This window comes from Microplitis demolitor, chromosome 8 (assembly GCF_026212275.2).
Source record: "Microplitis demolitor isolate Queensland-Clemson2020A chromosome 8, iyMicDemo2.1a, whole genome shotgun sequence".
Classification (NCBI taxonomy): domain Eukaryota; kingdom Metazoa; phylum Arthropoda; class Insecta; order Hymenoptera; family Braconidae; genus Microplitis; species Microplitis demolitor.
The window spans coordinates 14988801-15008688 of NC_068552.1; the positions used below are offsets into that span (position 1 = coordinate 14988801).

Genomic DNA, 19888 nt, shown 5'->3' on the forward strand with positions numbered 1-19888 from the left:
ATTCAAATAATACTATGTGTGTGCGTATGCATAAGTTTGTTGATACAATCTGTAGGAAACCGTACCCATTCGGATTAGGGTTCATTGCACACAACTTGCTGTGCACTAAAACAAATAATCTAACGGTATCATTTTCGTATTTCTCTTAATTATTAACACCTATAATATATATATGTACATACATATATATATTGACTGTATACAAGTGAATGTGTGAGTGTAGTTCAGAAACTGAATCTATATCGATTATTGGTAGAATTAAATATTTTTAATGATAATTTCTAGTGTGGTTATTAAATTTATTCATTAGTACAATCAAATTATGCGCAATTGGTTATTTCAATAAAGCGTAATTATTAATTTGGGTTAATATTAGAGAGCTAAGTGGAAATTTAGTATAATAGTATTTGTGAAATTAATTTTATTTGCTACAAATAAAAGGAGTTAATGAGGGAATTTTAGTATATAGTTAATCTATAATATTTAATTAACAATTTTAGTTGATATGCTTGAACTACATAAATATTATTGAATAAAAAGAAAATTTTAACCGGATTAGTAAATAATAAGAAATAAAGTAATGGTATAGAAATTGAGCTTTGTTTTAGGCGGAAGTGATGTTGTGGGTTGGATGATTAAAAAATATTGTAAATTTTAATTCATAATTGATTTTTATGAGTTTTAAAGCTGGAAACTTGGCAGACCGTTGGGGTCTAGAAGTAACTTTCTAAGTCGCTTAGAAACTGTGGCTGTTTTTTTGTCTAGTATTTCAAATTTATCAAACTCTTGGAACTTACTTGGAAATTTAGTTTTTGCAGTTATTTTGTTTTATCATTCGATCTTCTAAGTCAGTAAAGCGATAGAAAAAAAAATTGTGATTTTATAAATTAGAATAAGTGGAGCCCGTTTCTACACAGAAAAAAAGGATTTCTTGGCGCAAAAAATTTATTCTTGTTCCAAGAAAATTTTTTCTTGACCTAAAAAATTTTCTGTATTATAAAGTGAAATTAAAAATTTTCTTAGAACAAGAAAAAAAATTTCGTAGGCGAGAAAAAAATTCTTGAGTCAAGAAAAATTTTTCTCTTCAATTCATAATACAAAATATTTCTTGCGCCAAAAAATTCTTTTTTTCTGTGTAGATCCTTCCTAAATATCTTATTTATTTATTCATTAGATTCCTTGTTGATTAATTATTTATTGTTTCAATTACTTCCAAGTAGTTTTTTTTAAAAATAGTTTTTCAAAACCTAACAAAAGTTTATCATTATAAAGTTTAGCTATTGGTTTTTCAGTTGAATGGCTGATTAACGAGTGATTTAAATAATGTCCAAATAACTTTGAATTGAAAAGATAAAAAAATTTATTAAAGTTTTCAAAGAATCACTTTGTTTTTATCCAAAGAAATATTAAACAAAAGGCATTGTATATTTAAAATTTTTCCATAACTGTTCGATCAACCTATTCCCCTTTCTAAAAAATATATTATATTTTTTATTACGAGTTTCTTTCCAACCATAACGTTTCCAAGATCGGACAATTTTCAATGCAGCAACGCCGGAACACCTGACAACTTTTCCTTTCAGCATTGCAAATTGTTTGGCACAAGTTCCGCTCAGTGCCCATCAAATACGTTTCAATTTACTTCATTTTTGACTTTACTCACGACGCAAGTGCATCCCTTTCTTTACTCTGCACTTTATTATTTTTTTTATACTCATCTTCAATGTTTTTCAACTGTATTGGCTGCCCTTTGAACCCGGTTTCCATTTTATTTTACAATTTTTTTATCTTTCCCTTTACACTGGCTTTTTTTTGTTTCACAAAAAAACCATCAGAGAGAAAGAAAGAGAGAGCAATCCAATTTACATCAGCGTGACAACGTGTGCTTAAAAATTCTCCCTAGCTCTCGGCACATTCGCTACTGTCATGAAATATTTAATCTCTTCATAAGATAATTATCCAGCTTTCAAATACACACACTTGCGCATACATTCGTACAAATTAATATATATTTCTACATCGGCTCATAAATGTATGAAAAATAAGCTCGAGAGATAGTGACACATTTTTTTTCTAATGCTCACTTCAAATGTCATATTCCCGGCACAATTATGTAACAAATGGAAAAAAAAAAATTATATTCCTTAATGGCCGGTCGTAATAAGAGATTTAAACGATCGCAGTATATATAGATAGATATGATGTGGAACATTTAATGTACATACGTAAGTACATATAAACGTAACGTCATTCTAAAACAGAGCAAATAAGCTGAAGCATTTGGTAATTGTATATGCGATTATTGTACGCACTGTGGATTATGTGGTACACGGATTATCGCTTCGAGAGCAAATTAACGTAGAAATGTTTCGCCGTTAATATACTGTGCTAAATGATCTTAAGCCTGGTTAACTAAGATCGTAAGTCGATCACTTATTTATTGTCTCATCAATTCAATTGCTATCGTAAGCTCGATAATCATTTTACTGAAGTTGCTTTTAAATTATTAGTTTGAGCGTTTATTTTTCAGTGTTAATTGATGATAATGATTAAATATATGAACGATAATTAGTTTTTATCGTAATAAAAGACAAAAAAAAATTTTTTTTAATTTAGTGTAGTGCATGTCGACACTGTAAAAAATCGGGAGTGAATTCAGAGTGATTACGGATTTTATTTAAATTCGTATTCATTGATTCTGAGTTTTTACATCAAAATGAACTCCCCTTCGGAGTAAATTTCAGTCTGAGGGGATTAAATAAATAAAAAGTCATCCGCTCCGCATTTACTCCGAATTTAATCCGCATTCACTTCGTAAAATTTGTACTGAGATGTTCTTTAGAATAAACTCCCGAGTACTATTCGTTATTTAGACTTTTCAGACTTGTTTTCAATAATTTGTAGTCCAATTTTGGTCGCCTGTTGATCAAAATCAGAATTTTTTTTTTTTTTAAATATTTTGCCTTCTTTTCTTTCTATTCAGACCAAAATTAGACTTTTTCTGTCTATTATTTATTTTTTAGTCTGTTTTTGATTGGCTTTGGATCAAAAACGACTTATGATTTTCATACAAATTTAAAAACAGATTAGTTAGTTCAAATATAGACCAATTAGTCCAAACATAGTCTAGTTAGACTATAATTTAATCAGATCAAATTTTTTGACCCGGGTTATCAAAGTAATAAATTGCAGTTTAAAATTAATTTAAAAAAATTGTCACAAAATTCGGGTAGCCCTTTTTATCTGCAATCCTCATTTCGCTAGATATTTTCCTACCAAATTTTTTTTTTAATCATTTTAAAAATTCAATCAGCTCAAAAAATTTATTGATTTAATATCATTTTTCAAAAATTAATACAAAATCCAATAATTGTTTTTCGTTAATTTCTTAATTTAATAGTTTTAATATTATGAGGAATAAATATATATTTTTATTAACAATATTGGAATGATTTTTATATATATATATATATATATATATATATATATATATATATATGTATATATTTTTTTTTATATGAATGGAAAACAGTCCATTGAAAGTTTTACAATTCGTACTATTGAATTTGCGTGATTGGTATTGAGAGGACAGGATTTGAATATCAAAGTACATAATTCAATTATTGTAATTGATTGAAAACACTTATTCCGAGCTGAAGGATAAAAGTATGAGCTTTTTACTGCTTATTAAATAAAACCAAACAAGAGATATAAAATTTATACATATTATCAATATTTTTTTATTATAAAATTTTTCCTTTCAAATTAATAAAGCAACAAAAAATTAGAGGCAAGTAAATAAAATAGTTGAATGAAAATTAACCCTTAATTTCTTACGGAAAAAGGATCTAGTGGTTTACCCTATAAAGTTACAAAGTTTCACATCGGCTTAATCGTTTTATTTTATTAGCTATTTTTTTTAATTTACAAGTCGACAAGTGGATTCAGCGTGTACTTTCGTGCTTGCATCGGATATTCCGACTAATTAAATTCCTCGTAGTCCAGAGCCTTGTTACGAGGTCAGATGATACAGAAGAGAGAGAGAGAGAGAGAACGGGAGTAGACTAGCGTAGAGGAGGAAACGCGTTAGTTGATTACTTGAACGAATCTCTTGGTGTTCTCTTGCCATTCACCAAGAGAGATATTCGTGTCTGCACGTCTCGTACGGTTGATAGAAGTACCTAGAGGTATAAAACTACTCACAATCTATACAGTGTACGCAGACATCTATTACAGACAATGTATAAAATCGTTGCAGTGAAATTTTGTCTCATTCTTCTGATCCACGTAACGTTAATTGTTCTCTTGGACAAAAGCAGACGTAAACTACTTTACGCTGTAAATTAACAAAGAACGTTTACGAGAATCCAGTAATCAATTTTGTAGTCTCATAAAAAAAATCAAATGTCTTTTTGATGTGATTTAATTTTTTTCTTTCATTATTAACTTGTACAGATTCTTTGCTTAGCAATACCGTAGGAAATCTATACCTGAGTCAAAAAATAAATTCTTGTTTGGTCCTCAAAAGCCTCAATTCCTTTGATGTTTTATGTGGCGCTCAGAAAGTAACTCTACTTTAGTACTAAAAATCCTCAATGAGAACTATAAGGTCTGAATCCAAATAATTTATCGATTTTAAATTATAAATATAACCTCAAATCCTCAATGAATGAAAAGTTACATTTCAGACTTTTAAAAATTTTCGATAGAAAAGGGAGGGGAGAGAATACATCGAATGAGAATTTTGAGTTTCAAATGTAGATAAAATTATTCATGTATTTTTTGAATATTTTGAGGCTCAATCCAGATTATGTTATTTCAGTTCAGTCCTCAAAGTGACCACTTACCGGTAAAATTGGTCGTAACTACTACTTTGAAGACTAAACTAGGATAACTTTCTACACTGTTGTCAATGTCAAAATTCTAAATTGATCCTCAAAAACTTTATTAAGAATTTTGAGACTCAAATCCGAATTTGTTTTTTGACTCGGGATACCGTAATATATTTTATTCGAATATGAATTAAACGAATTCTTTTAAATCTTTTAAAATTTATTTTGTCCTCGTTTTTTTAATTTTTTTGGTTTTAATTATCTCTATATCTCACCATTAGTATTAAAGTTTAATAAAAGAAGTTAAGGGCAAAAATAAATCTAGAACTTACAAGGCACTTTGCGGTGACCCAGAAAGTAATCTTACGATCTTTGGCCGTGTAATGCTTTCGATGGGATATCTGCAAGCCAATAGAACTACATGTAAAAAGGTATTAAATTTTTTTTTTACTTTTTTTTATTCACTAGTTATTTTTTTATTATTTTAATAAATGTACGTTCTCCGGTTCGAGGATAATGCAGACCGCATTATGATGCCGGAAATCGCGTATTGCTTATTACTTTAAATGATCATCTCTGTTAATGAAATTTCACGTATTATATTTTTCTCTATTCTCTACTACTGTTTTACATACCACTACTTTTTCTCCATTACTTTGTACCGAACTTTTCTAGCTTTATGCTCGGAAAATTATTCAATTAAATCTCTGAGTATTAATGTTTTCATTAAAAAATATCAACTCTGACAAATATGAAATCCAGATTTTGCCTTTTATCAACTCTTCATTTAATTAAAGTATATGACGATAAGTTTATTATGTACAATTATTCATTTACACTTAGTTATTTTGATTTAAATAATGACGTTGACATTTATCAATTCAATACCGGTAATATAAAGAAAGATGTCAATTGCAGAGACTGTTCTGTCAAATTCATTCAGATCCATCTTTTGAACTAAAGTATACACGACTTAAAAAAGCTCACATTTGTCTATTAAACTTTACACTTTTAACACCTGACAAACTTTAACTAATCTACATCTGACAGCTTATTTTGTGAGTAAAGAAAATATACCTAATACTTTTCCCCGTAAACTATACAATGATTACGTGGGTAAAGTATGAGCAAACAGGATAATTGATGCTAAATATAGAGGAAAAAATAAAGAATAAATTGCTGATGAAAAGTAGGACGACGACACTCGAGAGTATATGTATATATATATATATATATATACATAAGCTCTAGGGCACTGTTCATGTTGTTGGTGTATATCTATATACTCATACTTTACTCCACCTTCATCCTGGTCACCCAGCATTTGGCCGTCTTGAAGTAACGTCAGATTTAACCCGCTCGTCAACACGCGATCCCGTCGATTTTTTCTCTTCCATCGATCGACATAATTCTCTATATAATATTATGTAAAAAATATAACGAGGTCGCGCTTGTTTTATCATTAATACGTTTTCCGTCTTCTTTAAAAAAATATAAGAAGTACTGTTTGTAAAAAAATTGAACGTAATACAAATGAAATATATAATGTTATTGTTATCTGAAATCCCCACAAAGAGGGTATGAATGTAAGTTAAATATATGCAGTGATTATTGAGAGGTTATAAGGACCAAACAACAGAGGATGAATATATATATGTGTATGTATAAACTTACATGTGTACAGACACATACAAGGATATCATATACATTTGTGATATCATAACGATCTCGAGACCTGCAGCCGCCGGCACTTGGATACTACTCTCTTGCTGTATAGCTCTTTCTCTCTGCTCTGGCTTGTCGTGTAATTAAGCTGTTTGTATTGTATGAAAGCAAAGGGGACTATGGTTCTGCCCCTTTACATTTCGCGTCATACCCTCAGGCTGCAAGGACCAAAATAACGGGGTGTTTCTACAGCCGCTCGTACCCAACACCTTCTTAACTTGACATTTTATTGTTCGTCTTTACACACACATGCGTATTGCGCTCTTAATTTCTCTCTCTACTTAGGCATATTTACTTAACTTTTAATTTTGTTATTTGTTTCGGTTTTTTGTTTTTTTTTTACTATTTTCTTTATTAACTTTATTTTATGAGTCAACTGTTGTTGTTTTGTTTTATTTTTCATTTATGCGGTTATTACACCCTCGAAATTTTACGCCGATGACTATTACTCACGAAAACTTTGTTCTCAAGTATTACTGATGAAAATTCCTAAATTCCACACCCTACGTTAAATTTTACGAGACATTAAACTATTTCACGATTCAATCGGTATGTTTTTAGGAATTTTAATAACCTCTATTTTCACACTCCTGTCACTAGTTTTCTCAGATTTTAACGAGAAATTGAATTTTTTTTTTTTTTTTTTTTCATTTTTTTTAACATGAATTTTATGTTAATCAAATAATTTAATTTAAAATTATGAGTAGCGTGTTTTCTAAAATGAAATGACAGAATCTTTATTAAAAATAAGAAAAATGAACGATTGTTCAATTTAATTACACTGTAAAAAAAACCGGGGTAAGTCCAAGAGGTCTGGGTGTTAAAATTTTTGGTGTTAAATTTCAACACCGATAGCGGTTTTAAAATAACACCGGCGGCGGTGTAAATATTCTTTACCGGTGTTAAAAAAATTCCCCGATGTTAAAATATTTTTCATTGGTGAAAATATTTTACTTTGTGAATATTTTTACTTACTCGATCATTACAGTTAATCAGTGTTTTTATTAATTAATTAAATTATTGGTGATTGAAATGGTGGGAGTCAAACTACATAACTTTTAACACCGTTCATTTGCAGTGTAAATATTAATATAATTTCAATATATATACGATTACTAAAATTATGAAATCAATATTTTGATTTGTCGGCATAAATAATATTTTACGCCAAAGTACCTCTTGTATATCAATATAACCTTAAGTGCTTATTTTGTTGACCACCCGGTCGTATTTGGGATAATATTTATGATACCGTAAATTAATAATTAGATTGGGGAAGTAAAATTGATTTCGTTCTAAATATGTATTATATATATATATATATATTGAGTGGAAGAACAAGAGGCACTTTAGTATCTAGCTCTTTGGGACTTTACCTCGAGATATTTTGTGTAGTAGTAGTTAGTGGCCTTAAGAGGCCTTGCCGATGATATAAAGTGGTAGAGTGAGGCTCACCGGCAAATCAATAGTGATTTAATTAAAGATTATGGGTTTATGAAAATTAAGATTAATCGCGCGAAATGAAGCCTCGTCTTTTACGGGTACTCGCACACAGGTCCGTGGATTGTAATTATCTCGAGATTTCAATTCTTCCTTAAATAATTAACCTCGATTTTGAGAGCCCGAAAGTTTCAATTGACGTATCGACGTTTCAGTATCAGCTTGTCATCAATTTTTGTTCATCAACGTAAAAAAATGTTTTCAAATAAAAGTTTAATTATTGAACAAATAAAAAAATAGTATCTATAGGAGAGGGGAGAAGGGGTACCCCTAAAATTTTCTAAAAATTTTTTTTTACATCTTCCAAAATTACTTTTGTAAATATAATTGAGCATTATTTTGAATTTTTTTGTTAAACTTTTTAAAAAATCGAGTGTCAGTCAAAAAATATTAATGACTTTTGTTTATTGTTAAAAATTATAAAAAAATTTTTTTTTCTTCTTTGCATTCAATAATTATGTGGAATGTAATTTTCTCTATGCAAATTACTTACATATACTTTAAATATTATTAAAAAAAAAAAAAAAATTTAACGTATTTGAGACCCCGAAATCTTATTTCCATAAGTACCCCCGTCCCCCCTCCTATAAATATATATATAGGTGTAAATAAATAAATTATTATCTTAAAAGTAGAAAAAGGTATTGGGTTTTTGTTTAACGTTTTTCCTTTCACGCTCATATATACTCATTCGCTGGTACATTATTGTAGCGCTGCCACCACCAGTTTTCCTACCGACGTATCTCCATTAGCTTCCAAATCGGAAAAGTTTGCTACAGTCCTGAAAGTGAGAGAAAATAAAACACAAAAAAAGTTAAATAAAATAAAATAGAATACTAGAAACAAAAAATAAAATAAAAGGAACATGGACACTGAGATTAGAGTAGAAAGATTGGAGCCTGTGCGGTTGTGTATCTGGTCGGGTACAAAACACACAACCCAAAAGAATCCTACGTCAGGTAATATATATATTTATAATATATATATATATATACTTATTTATTATTCTTTTTATTTTTTTTTTTCAACTGCACGCCACAATTATCATCATAAAACTTTTTTAATTAATACCTTTCAAATAAAATATCTTCGCAAATGTCTTGATAAAATATTTTATTCAACATCAGGGTGGTCGTAAAAACCTAAAACTTTTTAAAAATCATTAGAATTTAATTAAATTTATATATTTTAAAATATATTGTTTATTGACTAAATAAATTGAAAAAAAAAAATTTAAAAAGCCATAGAAAAGGGAACCAGATAAATTACAATAAATGTATAATTTTTTTTATAGACATATACTAATGTTAATAAAAAAAAAAAAAAAAAAAAAAGAAATAGGTCAGTATTTTGGCAAGTGAATAGAAAATACATATCCAATATCTGTGAATCTACACGAGAAAGGTACAGAGAATCGACAGCTACTTTGTCCAAGTTAAAAAGATTAAGACACTTCGCTCGTGGCTAGATATCTCTTATCGTTTTACCATTGCCAGCCAGCCAGCCAGCCCGAGTCTACCAGCCAAGCAAGCTCTACTTGCTAAATCTAACCATTCTTTTTTGCTACGGTCCATTTCTATTTCTCCACTCGACAAGTGTGAGTCTCACATAAGTGTCAGAGGGATAGAAATGAGAGTATGTAGGGTAGCGGTTACCAGACCGATCTAGAAAGCACGTGCGTGTCAAAGGTCGAGTGGCGTATGGCTGTAGAGGGTCGCGTGAGGAAAGACGGCCCCATTGTGCTAAACTTGATTCATCTAACACAACTATTCTCCCTTACTTTACATTCACTCAGATCCTCACCTACACAAAAGCACACAGTAACAGTATACCTCTTTTTTTTATTCTTATCCATCTGATTTTACTCAAACACTTTTCGTGGATATGGGAATCGAGTTTGCCGACTCGCGAAGCAATAAGACGACGGTACCACCTGCTTCCAAGTGTTATGAGACATCTTCTCTACTTATGCCTCTTTCTGTACCACCTCCTTCTCGTCCTCTTTTTCTTCCTCACACTCCTACTCTTTAAAAGCTATATACGCCGACGTTGCCACGCGCTATCATCGAGTTATACCTGACTGTAACCCCCGTTATTCCCTTGTCACCCTACACTGCTATTCTGCTCTCTTATCTAAGCAGCCGCTGGCACTCGCCAAGTCACACGGGTTCTGCAAGTTCCATTACCACCCCTTGGGCTACCCCTTGAGACTGCGGACAAGAACGGTATCCGGTCGCAGATGGTACTTTTGGTCCTTGGCTTCTTGCCGATGCACCACCACCACTACGAGCATTCTCATTCTCACTGTACTATTATTACTACCACTAGCTCATCATCAATACCCTAGTCCTTGCATTTCTTACATCATGCAACTACGAGAGAGTAATGCCAGCAAATCTCAGAGGTGAGAAAGCGTCGAGAGAGTGAGAACTCGACATTTCGTACACAAAAAAAAAAAAAAAACAATATTGTAATCATATCTGTAGAATTATTTATCTCATTCTCTCTCTCTTTTTCTCTCTTAATTTATTTATTTTTGAATGCCAAAAAATTTTCCCGGCATGACAAATAGACGTGTTCCATAATAAAATCCTTATTTAAGTGATGATCTCTACAAAATCACAACTAGGATTGTGTTTATATGATTATTATTATTTTTTAAGTTACCATTTAAGTTAATAAATATTATTTATGTTTATTATTTATGCATAAATTTTATGAATTTAAGTTTAACCGGGAATTTTATATTTTTAAATAACACACACGCGACACGTAATTTAAATAATAAGTAGATACGGTCAGTATCCGATCAGACAACTCAATTGGTCAATCAGAAAACTATTTAATAAAAAAAAAGTTTATGATTATTTATTTTTTATTGATAAAAACAAAATTACGATTAGCTATTTCTTTTAGTTATCTATGATTTTTTTATGATTTATCTATATTTTTGTTACAGGGGACCCGCGAACATTTTCGGCTAGGCCTTTCCGAGGAGGTTGGTTCGTTTGTTTGGTTTGCAAAAATTAGGATATAGTCTGTAGCATTTTCTCTGTATAACCACTCTCTCTCTCTCTCTCTGTCTCTCTTTATTTTCTCTCTTACTCTCTTACTCTTGCTGTATGTTTACCCTTTTTCACGTTTTATTTAATCACCTCGTTTTATTTTTGCTATTACTGAAACTTAAAAAAAAAAGTAATAATAATTCCTTCACTCAGCTAATTAAAACCCATTAACCCATGTATATTTAACAATTGGCCGTCTTTCCTCTGTACTAATTATATACTAACATTATACTACTATTATCATCATTAATATAGTTTTAAATAATACATTATTAACAATATGCTACCTAACCCAATTATTTTATTGCATTTTTATTTATTTAATGAATTTAAATTATGTATTTATAATTTTTATTTTTAATGTACATATTTATTCATGTACATAATGCTTATGGTAATTTATTTAGTGTTGACTCTTTACTTAATTACCAAATAATAATAATAATGATAATTATATATAGATTATTATTATTGGATAATTATCATTATCATTTAAAAATACGCATAGCACCCATAGCACCCAAAAGTAATTAACTCGTATTAATTATTGAAATTAATGTGTGGATATATGACTTATATATGCTATAAACAATCAACAGTTGATATAAATTCAAATATGATTTTATCGACATCATGATTTATTGTTATTTTGCGATAAAATTTAACTCTTATTCAGGATTATAATACATGGAATTATTATCATAGGTTATGACGTCATCTTGTATTTTTTGCGTTGTAATCGCCGACGAGCGTCCGGGCGGGTGAGCTCACTGTTTTATTATATCGATATAATTCCATCATAAAATTCGACGTCGACACGCACAAGATCGAGTGCCGATAATATTATGCGAGTGTCGATAACTATAAAAAAAAAACTCACGTGACATAAAATTTTATCAGAGTAATGTTGTAATTTATGAAAGTGTTGTTTCCTTATTTTTAACGCGGCGATGATCAACACTATCCTGATTGGATCTAAATAGGGTAGAGTAACGTTTAAATATTTGAATATTTAACGGGTTATTTATTTTAGATGCTGGGCTCTAATAGCATGTAATTCGGATAATTTAAAATTCATATGGAGAAATAATTAAAGGGCATTTATCAAATGGTTGGTAATGCAGGAGAGAATAATGGATAAGATGGCATATTAAATTTCGTCAAATAACCTCGAGCGTTGGAATATTAATTTACTGATCAGCTATGAGATTTTATCGAACATGTTACATATATTTTTCCGAGACTTTTATTATATTTTTTTAGATTTCCTGATATTGTATAAAACATGATGTAGTTTTTTACTACAAAATGAATCGGGAATTTGATAGGAAATTTATTGCATAAACGTATTTTAAATATGAAATTTAAAATGAACAATCAGCTACCTGGCGTAAAATAAAATGCGAAATTTTCCATTAGCTTTTATTTTTACCCGTGTTTTAAATAAAAACTAAAGGGATCAAAATAAGGAAATTTAAAATTTAACTGTGTGAAATTTTTTTTTTCTTTTTACAAAAATTTAATGATACACTTTTCATCACTTTGTATATAGTAGAACAAAAAAAAAAGCTTTTATTTGGCCTTTTGTTCTTTTTACTGAGAGAAAATGTATTTTTTAAAAAAATTGGCTTGGAGAGTAAGATTGAATGATAAATTGATAAAGAGTGCGGTAGTGTATATGAAAGAGGAGTAGAGAGTAACAAAAACAGCGAAAGAATAAAAAAAAAAGTAAAAAAAAAAAAAAATAGAACAAATAAATGTATATATGAGCAAAAGAAATCTAGGTGGGTGTTAGAAGCAGATTTATTCACTCGTGAGGAACAAAATTTTACGCGCAACACCTGCGTTCCCATGGCTGCCTGTCGAAATTCCCTCTTGCATATCCGTCTGTTTTCCACTAACTCAGCATCAACGACCCTCGCTACTTGCACACACTGCATCACTTACCCTCTGGCTATCCGTTGGTCCGTTAACCTGTCGCTGTCCCTATCTACCTAATGCTCGAAATCAAACTTTCTCGATGAAAATTGCATTAACCGAGTTTTCGTACCCGTATCGCCCAACTTTATACTAAAGTCCGAATCGTGTCAGCCAGAGTTTCATCTGTGCTTATATATGTATATATACATATAATATATGGCCGACCATATAATATCCATATAGTAATAACTAACTGACAGAGTATCACTGGAAGTAATCTTTTCACTCGAAACATATTTTCTCAGAGCTGATTGTCAGCTTGTGCCGACATTTAACTAATTGGTCATTTGCATTGACCACAATTCTGAAAATTTCAATAGACAACTTTAAAGCCATGGATTCGAATCCTATGTATATATATATAGGAACATTTCAGTTTTCTAAGTTTTAATTAATTTTAATTTCGAAAAGTTCAAAGGTACTTGTGCACATTAAAATAAAATTTAATATTTAGTGTAATAAAGATAAATTTTTAAAAAAAGATTTATCTCGATTTAAATTCAGATAAAAAGTTTTAATCATTTGATATTTTATTAAGTAATTTAAAATTCAAATAGTAATTAACTTTTGATGGTATAGTATAAATTCGAATTTCTATCAAGCAATTTCCATGCAATCGTAGATATATATCAATGGATTCGGGTAGTCTGCTGTTAGTCTGCATTGACCCTCGAGAACTAACTCAACATCGTAGCGCTCAAAAGCTGTTTTCGTGCTTCACAGGCAAATACGTGATTTCATTTATGATACGAACTTGCGATCGCTTTGGTATCTGTTGCAAATATGCTAGAGTTTAGCGAGTCGTCGAAAGCTTTTGCAATAAACTCATTCAGTTTACTTGCCACTCATTCTCTTTTTATTTTCTATCTTCTTTGCTCTATATAAATAATATACACCCATGTATATATATTAGATTGAGATACATTTGTAAACAAATTGAATATTCGATTTCTTAATCTATTTCGATTCGCGCGTGCATTCAGAGGTTAAAGTTAACTTTGAATCAGCATAAACATTTAAACTGTTACATTGAAGATCTAGGAGGGATTATCTTTACGAAGCCTTATAAAATCTGTGTTAAAAAAAATAAAAAAAAACGGCAGTATTCTTTTGCTTAACTTTCTTTCTCCTTCTTTGCATTATCCAGCCCCGGAAATGAGAACGAAAGGTAGGAAATAGCATCATAAAATTGAACGCTCTTGTGAAAATAAAAATAAAAAGGTAAAGAAGCGAAAAGAATAAAATAGGAAAAAAAATAAAAAAAAAACAAGACTTAGAAGGGAACAATTGTGGAAAAGTGCTGCGGGAATGCGCAACTAGGGACAGTAACTTTACTTGCCATTCCATTGCTTTTCCTCTCATTTATCGTTTCTTATAAAAATTCAACTTGCAACTCAACAGCATTATTAGAAACTCTTAAATCATCTTTAACCAACAGATATTGATCATTTTCAATATTTTTTTTTTTTTTTTTTTTTTTTTACAATACTCGTAAAATTTATTTCAACAGGAATGGAAAATTATTTCTAGATAATAATTAAATACTATAAGCCACTTACGGATACATAAATTAAAACCTGTAATTTGGGGATTTAATTTTTGAATAGTTTAACTACGCGAAACTTTAAAATTATTATGAGCTCACTACCGTAATAGTAACTTTGAAACTGCAATTTCAAGCTTGAAAACCTGCCATTTTCCTACCCACGGTCCTTTCTCTTTTAAATGTTTCATTGTTTTTACATTAATTTCGTTATTATAATTATTAAAATTAATGAAAATAGATTTAATACTCTGGTTAAAAATTCTGATTGAAAAGAATTGAGAAGTGGTCACTCCATACATGCTGTATATCTACACGGAGAGAAAATTATGGTAACAGTTACAATATATTATGGGAATGGTTCCCATACTGCATGGTAACTGGTTTTTTTGAAATGTTGATTATAGGAACGGCACCCATATATATTATGGTAATCATTCCTATAATTATGGGTATAATTCCCATATGGTATCGGAATAGTTCCTATGGAACTATAGTAATGGTTACTATAATATTATGGTAATCGTTACCATAATATTATTGGAATAGTTACCATAATATTATAGGAATGGTTACCATTATATTATAGGACCCGTTACAATGTGGTTATAGGATTGGTTCCTATTTGCTTATGGGAACTATTCTTATGAGTATGGTAATCATTACCATGATTCTTTCACATGGAAACTGTTACCATAATGATAGGAATTGTTCCCATACTTATAGAAACGCTCCCAGAAAGTATGGGTCTATATCCCATAATCCCAAGTAATCATTACCATCACGGTATGGGATGATATTTCATAAACGTACTAGGAACAGTTACTATAATTTTTTCTCCGTGTATATATACTAACAAAAGAAATGAAATTATTAAAAAAAATTCGAATTTCATAATTTTTAATTATTTTCAATCAATATTTTTAAACAGGGATAATACAATTAATGATGAAACTAAACCTGTAGCACTGCAATTTCATGTTAACCTCAATAAGACAAGTGCATAAGAAGTATGCAGAAGTTAACCTACAATAAATATTTATGTCATATGGCTGCAAAGTGTCGTCATCCACAATCTCGATGTTGCGATATAAGTCTAAAGTTTGTGGCGCGAATTTACGAAAAAGTGTAGATTTGACACCTTGTTCTGAATCGTCTGAAACATCATCTTTGCGAACGCCACCCAGTGTTCGAAAATTGAACTTTCTAAGCAAGTATGACAAAAAAATATTTTTCTGAGGATCCTATTAGATTATTTACTACTTTTTTTGTTTTCCAATCATCTATTTTGTTGCAACATGAATTTGTAACCTCGGTAGATTGTTTTTGAAATTGAAAATTCGGAGAATCCTCAGAATTCAATATAATTTTCGTTGTTTTTTCCATTATTCAATTCGAGTCAAAAGTTTACAGAAAAAATAAATCAGACCTTTAGCTATCACTAAAGTTTTTACAAGCTAGAGTAGATGGGTCGCTATTTTTGAATATTCACCTTGTTCATAAATGTTTTCATCTTTTTTAGTTATTTTTTTATCAAAAAACATGAATGGCATCTGAATGATACGAGAATATTTTCCATCATAATATTTACGTTTTGCTGCTACACGAACTAGAATCTACATAGAGAAAATAATATCTATACAAAATAAATAAAGTTTTATCGTCATAATTAATTGAATATTTTAAATAAATTTAAAAAATATTGTAAAATATTCAACAAAGAGTTTAGTCTGCTGTGCGATTATGCAATTGAAATTAATAAAAACAGATATCGACTGTTATTTTTTTACCATAGCAACAGCAGCTCTTGTTCTTTGTCAATATAAATTTATTATTAATAAAACTTTTTGTTTCATTATTTTCATAAATACTTTTTTAATATTATTCTCGCGTAAAAATAGAAGCGAGATTGGTTACTAAATAAATAGATGGGAAAGATTGAGTGGTAAAGGGCCAGAGGTAAAAGTTTTGCACATCTGAAACCGGCATTTACGTGGTCAGTGGAAATTCACAAAGGAAACTCGACAGTTTCTATTTACCTTATGGTGTAGACGATCGATTGTACTTGTAGACAAGTGGTTACGTCTTTCTTTATTTTTTTCTTTTACTTTTAGGTGGGATCCCCAGGTAACCATGTGACCATATGTCCATGTTCTTTGTATATAACTGTCTGTTAGATTGAGTTCGATTGGAAAAGTATTTACTCCGTACATTTGTACCATTGTCCGTAAGTTGTTGTGACGTTTCTTCTGGATCGATTTTCAGTCTACAAACTTGTGTAGTTACGGAAATTAAATTTTTAACTTCGGCTAGTATTACAAGTATACATTTGTAATTGATAATAACAATTATTTGTAAAAATATAATTTTATGAATATTTTCTGTTAAAAGCTTTTAGTAATTTTTTAATAAAAAAAATTTTTTCAGAGACTTTATTTCATTTGAAACACTAGAAAGAGGTATATTCGTGTATTATTTCGATCTGCTTTTAATTTTTTCCAGTCGTAAAAAATGAATGACTCAAATAACGCGGGGCGTATTAATTTTCAGAAAAAAGCTTTTGATAAAATGCTATCACGGAGTTGGTATATTTGTTTTCTCGTAAAATATTTGATCGAATAGATGTATACTGCGTAGAGATCAAATACACGTAGTAGAGAGTGCGATAACGAATTTTTATTTATGAATATTGGACATACATACCGGATGGTTTGGATCTGTTTTATTATTTCATGCGGAATTTGTAGTAAAAATAATAATAATAATAAAAATATCTGACTAGATATACCGGAAGACTGTCTCATCAAAGACTTTATTCCGGAACAAGGGTGAAACTAGTACTTGGGAGATAGTGGTAATGGTATACGAGTAAAAGAGAGAGGACGGACACGAGAATTGAACTTTCAGTGTAATCGAGGAAATAGAGAGAATAGAACAGGCAGACCACGTTACCATAGTAAATCAATTATCTAGCAATGTAAATAAATCACCTTTTTACAACTCTGCCGAACCATTTCACTCGACAATCGCACAAAATTTATTGACAGGCTTGCGTCCGTTTTTTATTTTCGAGAGTGTGGACTACGATTGAAAATGACGCGTGCGTCGCATCATTTTTGATTAACGCGATTGGGCCTACCCATTTTCCAATACTCTGTATTTTATCGGTACATTTTTTAGCAATTTATTTATTGTCAATGGAAAAATAATTTCATTTTCTTTCAATTATTTTCCTACATTTTTTTAAAAATTAAAATACTGATAATTAATTAATCAATAAATAATTTTAAGCCAATGAAAGAATAAATTGTTTTTTTTTTATCTTCACAAAAAGTTTTTACGAAAAAAAAAAAAAAATGCAATGGAAAAACTATTACGGGAAATATAAGATTGAGGTCAATTATAGAGTATAAAATAGCTGAAAACAATAGCAAAGAGTTGGCAGCAGTGCAAATATGTTCAGAGATGCCGAAAACGCGGTACAATGGCAATAATAAATGTACATATGTATGTGTGTGGACATACTACATCATCATTATGTGCAACAAAAAAAGTTGACTGAGACAATGTATTATTTATGTGAATAGTAGCATAAAATATGACTTCGCGATAAGAATAATGGAGTAGCTGCGTTACTGCCAATGGGTTTTTGCTCGGAAAAAGCCGGAAATAAAACTGCAATTCACAAAATATCCCATGAAAGGGTATTAATTGAAATTTAAGAGCAATTACGTTTTTACGAGGTTCCATAGCTAATAATTTAAAAAAAAAAGTCTGTGATTACATTTTGTAATTATTTAGTCATAGAAAAAGTTTCTTATTTTTTCTTTTTTTTGCCATAAATTTAATTATCTCGACCATCTATAACCCATTATACACTCTATTGAAAATTTTTTAATTAATATTTTTTCCGATGTCGATAATTCTTGAAAACTTATCAAAACTTGGTCTTCGGTTAATATGTCATGATAATTTTTTTCTTATGTAAATAATACGCAAAACTCATTACTGCTGCTACTGCCCTAACAAAAAAATGATAAAAAAAATATAATAATAATAAGAACAATAAATAAAAAGTCTGAACGTTATTTAGCATGAACTGCTTACGCAAACACACCCGCGAGGAAAAGGGCTATTTGCTGAATGGCTTTGTTGACTATGTGCACATTATAGAAGGGAAATAATTATTTTTTAATGAGATGTGCTTGTATTTTTTGCTTCTATTATGATTTAGCTAAATGCTGAAGTAAAATACAATATTAAAACTTTTTTGTTGCGCATGATATTCAAAAAATTATTCGATGCCTCTACTTTAGTTTCAAAAAAAAAAAAAAAATAAATTATAACAATGGTAATGAAGTAATTTTATATAACAAGTAACACGAGAATAAACAGGTATGGAGTAAATGCTAATGATGCTTTTAATGGAAAGCCTGGTGACATATTGACACTACATTTGGCTATGAAATATTTCGCGAATCAGCATCAACACCAGCAGTATTCTGGGTTGCTCATAAATACCACAAGTATGCTCTTATAATTGATTATTGGCTATTAATAATCTCGATAAGCTGATTCATTAAAACGTCTAGGTCATCTAGCATTATATTGTATTATAGCCAAATAACTTTTATCTCTGTCTATTTTTATATTTCCGTCTCTATTTCTCGTACCCTCATGCTCCGATATTCAGGATATAGTATTGGTTACGTTTACCTATCAAACGATCGATAGAATATACACTATATAGATATACATATATATATATATATTTATACAGATCTCTAGATAACACTCGACTGAATTTGCATTTGCATCGTAACTTTTGCAGATAACGTCTGAACGATCGCATTGCGAGCGCATTCGAAAATACCGAGCTGAATCAATTTGCCAAAATGTCTCTCGAGGCGCTATACGATAACGCACTCACGCGGTCATCACACGTATTTATTTCTTTTATTTTTTTTTTTTTTTACAATCACACTCATACATTTTTCTAATATTGTTTCCCTCTCTCTAGTTCTCTCACTAATTACTAGTTCAAATTTGCATATTTCCCAGCTCACTATTCGGGCTCATCGGCAATCACCGGAAATAACATCCAGCGATTTCATTTTCCTATTTTTTGCTCCATCAGCTCGTTTTTCTGTATACCTTTTAACAAAAAAAACTACAATATAAAAAAAACCATGTGTCGGCATCTTTTTTCGCAATCAGATTCTTTTAAACCGCTTTCGATCTTA

The 19888-nt window shown here is 30.1% G+C and overlaps 1 protein-coding gene across 4 annotated transcripts in view; it reads left to right on the forward strand.

Annotated features, from left to right (window-relative positions):
- Positions 1 to 19888, forward strand: part of LOC103580376 (nephrin) — a 147361-nt gene that overhangs the window by 17905 nt on the left and 109568 nt on the right. For all 4 annotated transcript variants that reach the window (XM_014443909.2, XM_014443908.2, XM_014443910.2 and 1 more), the window contains exon 3: positions 11017 to 11055. In XM_014443909.2, coding sequence (XP_014299395.1) covers positions 11017 to 11055 — 39 coding nt within the window. The remainder of the gene's footprint in view (positions 1 to 11016; positions 11056 to 19888) is intronic.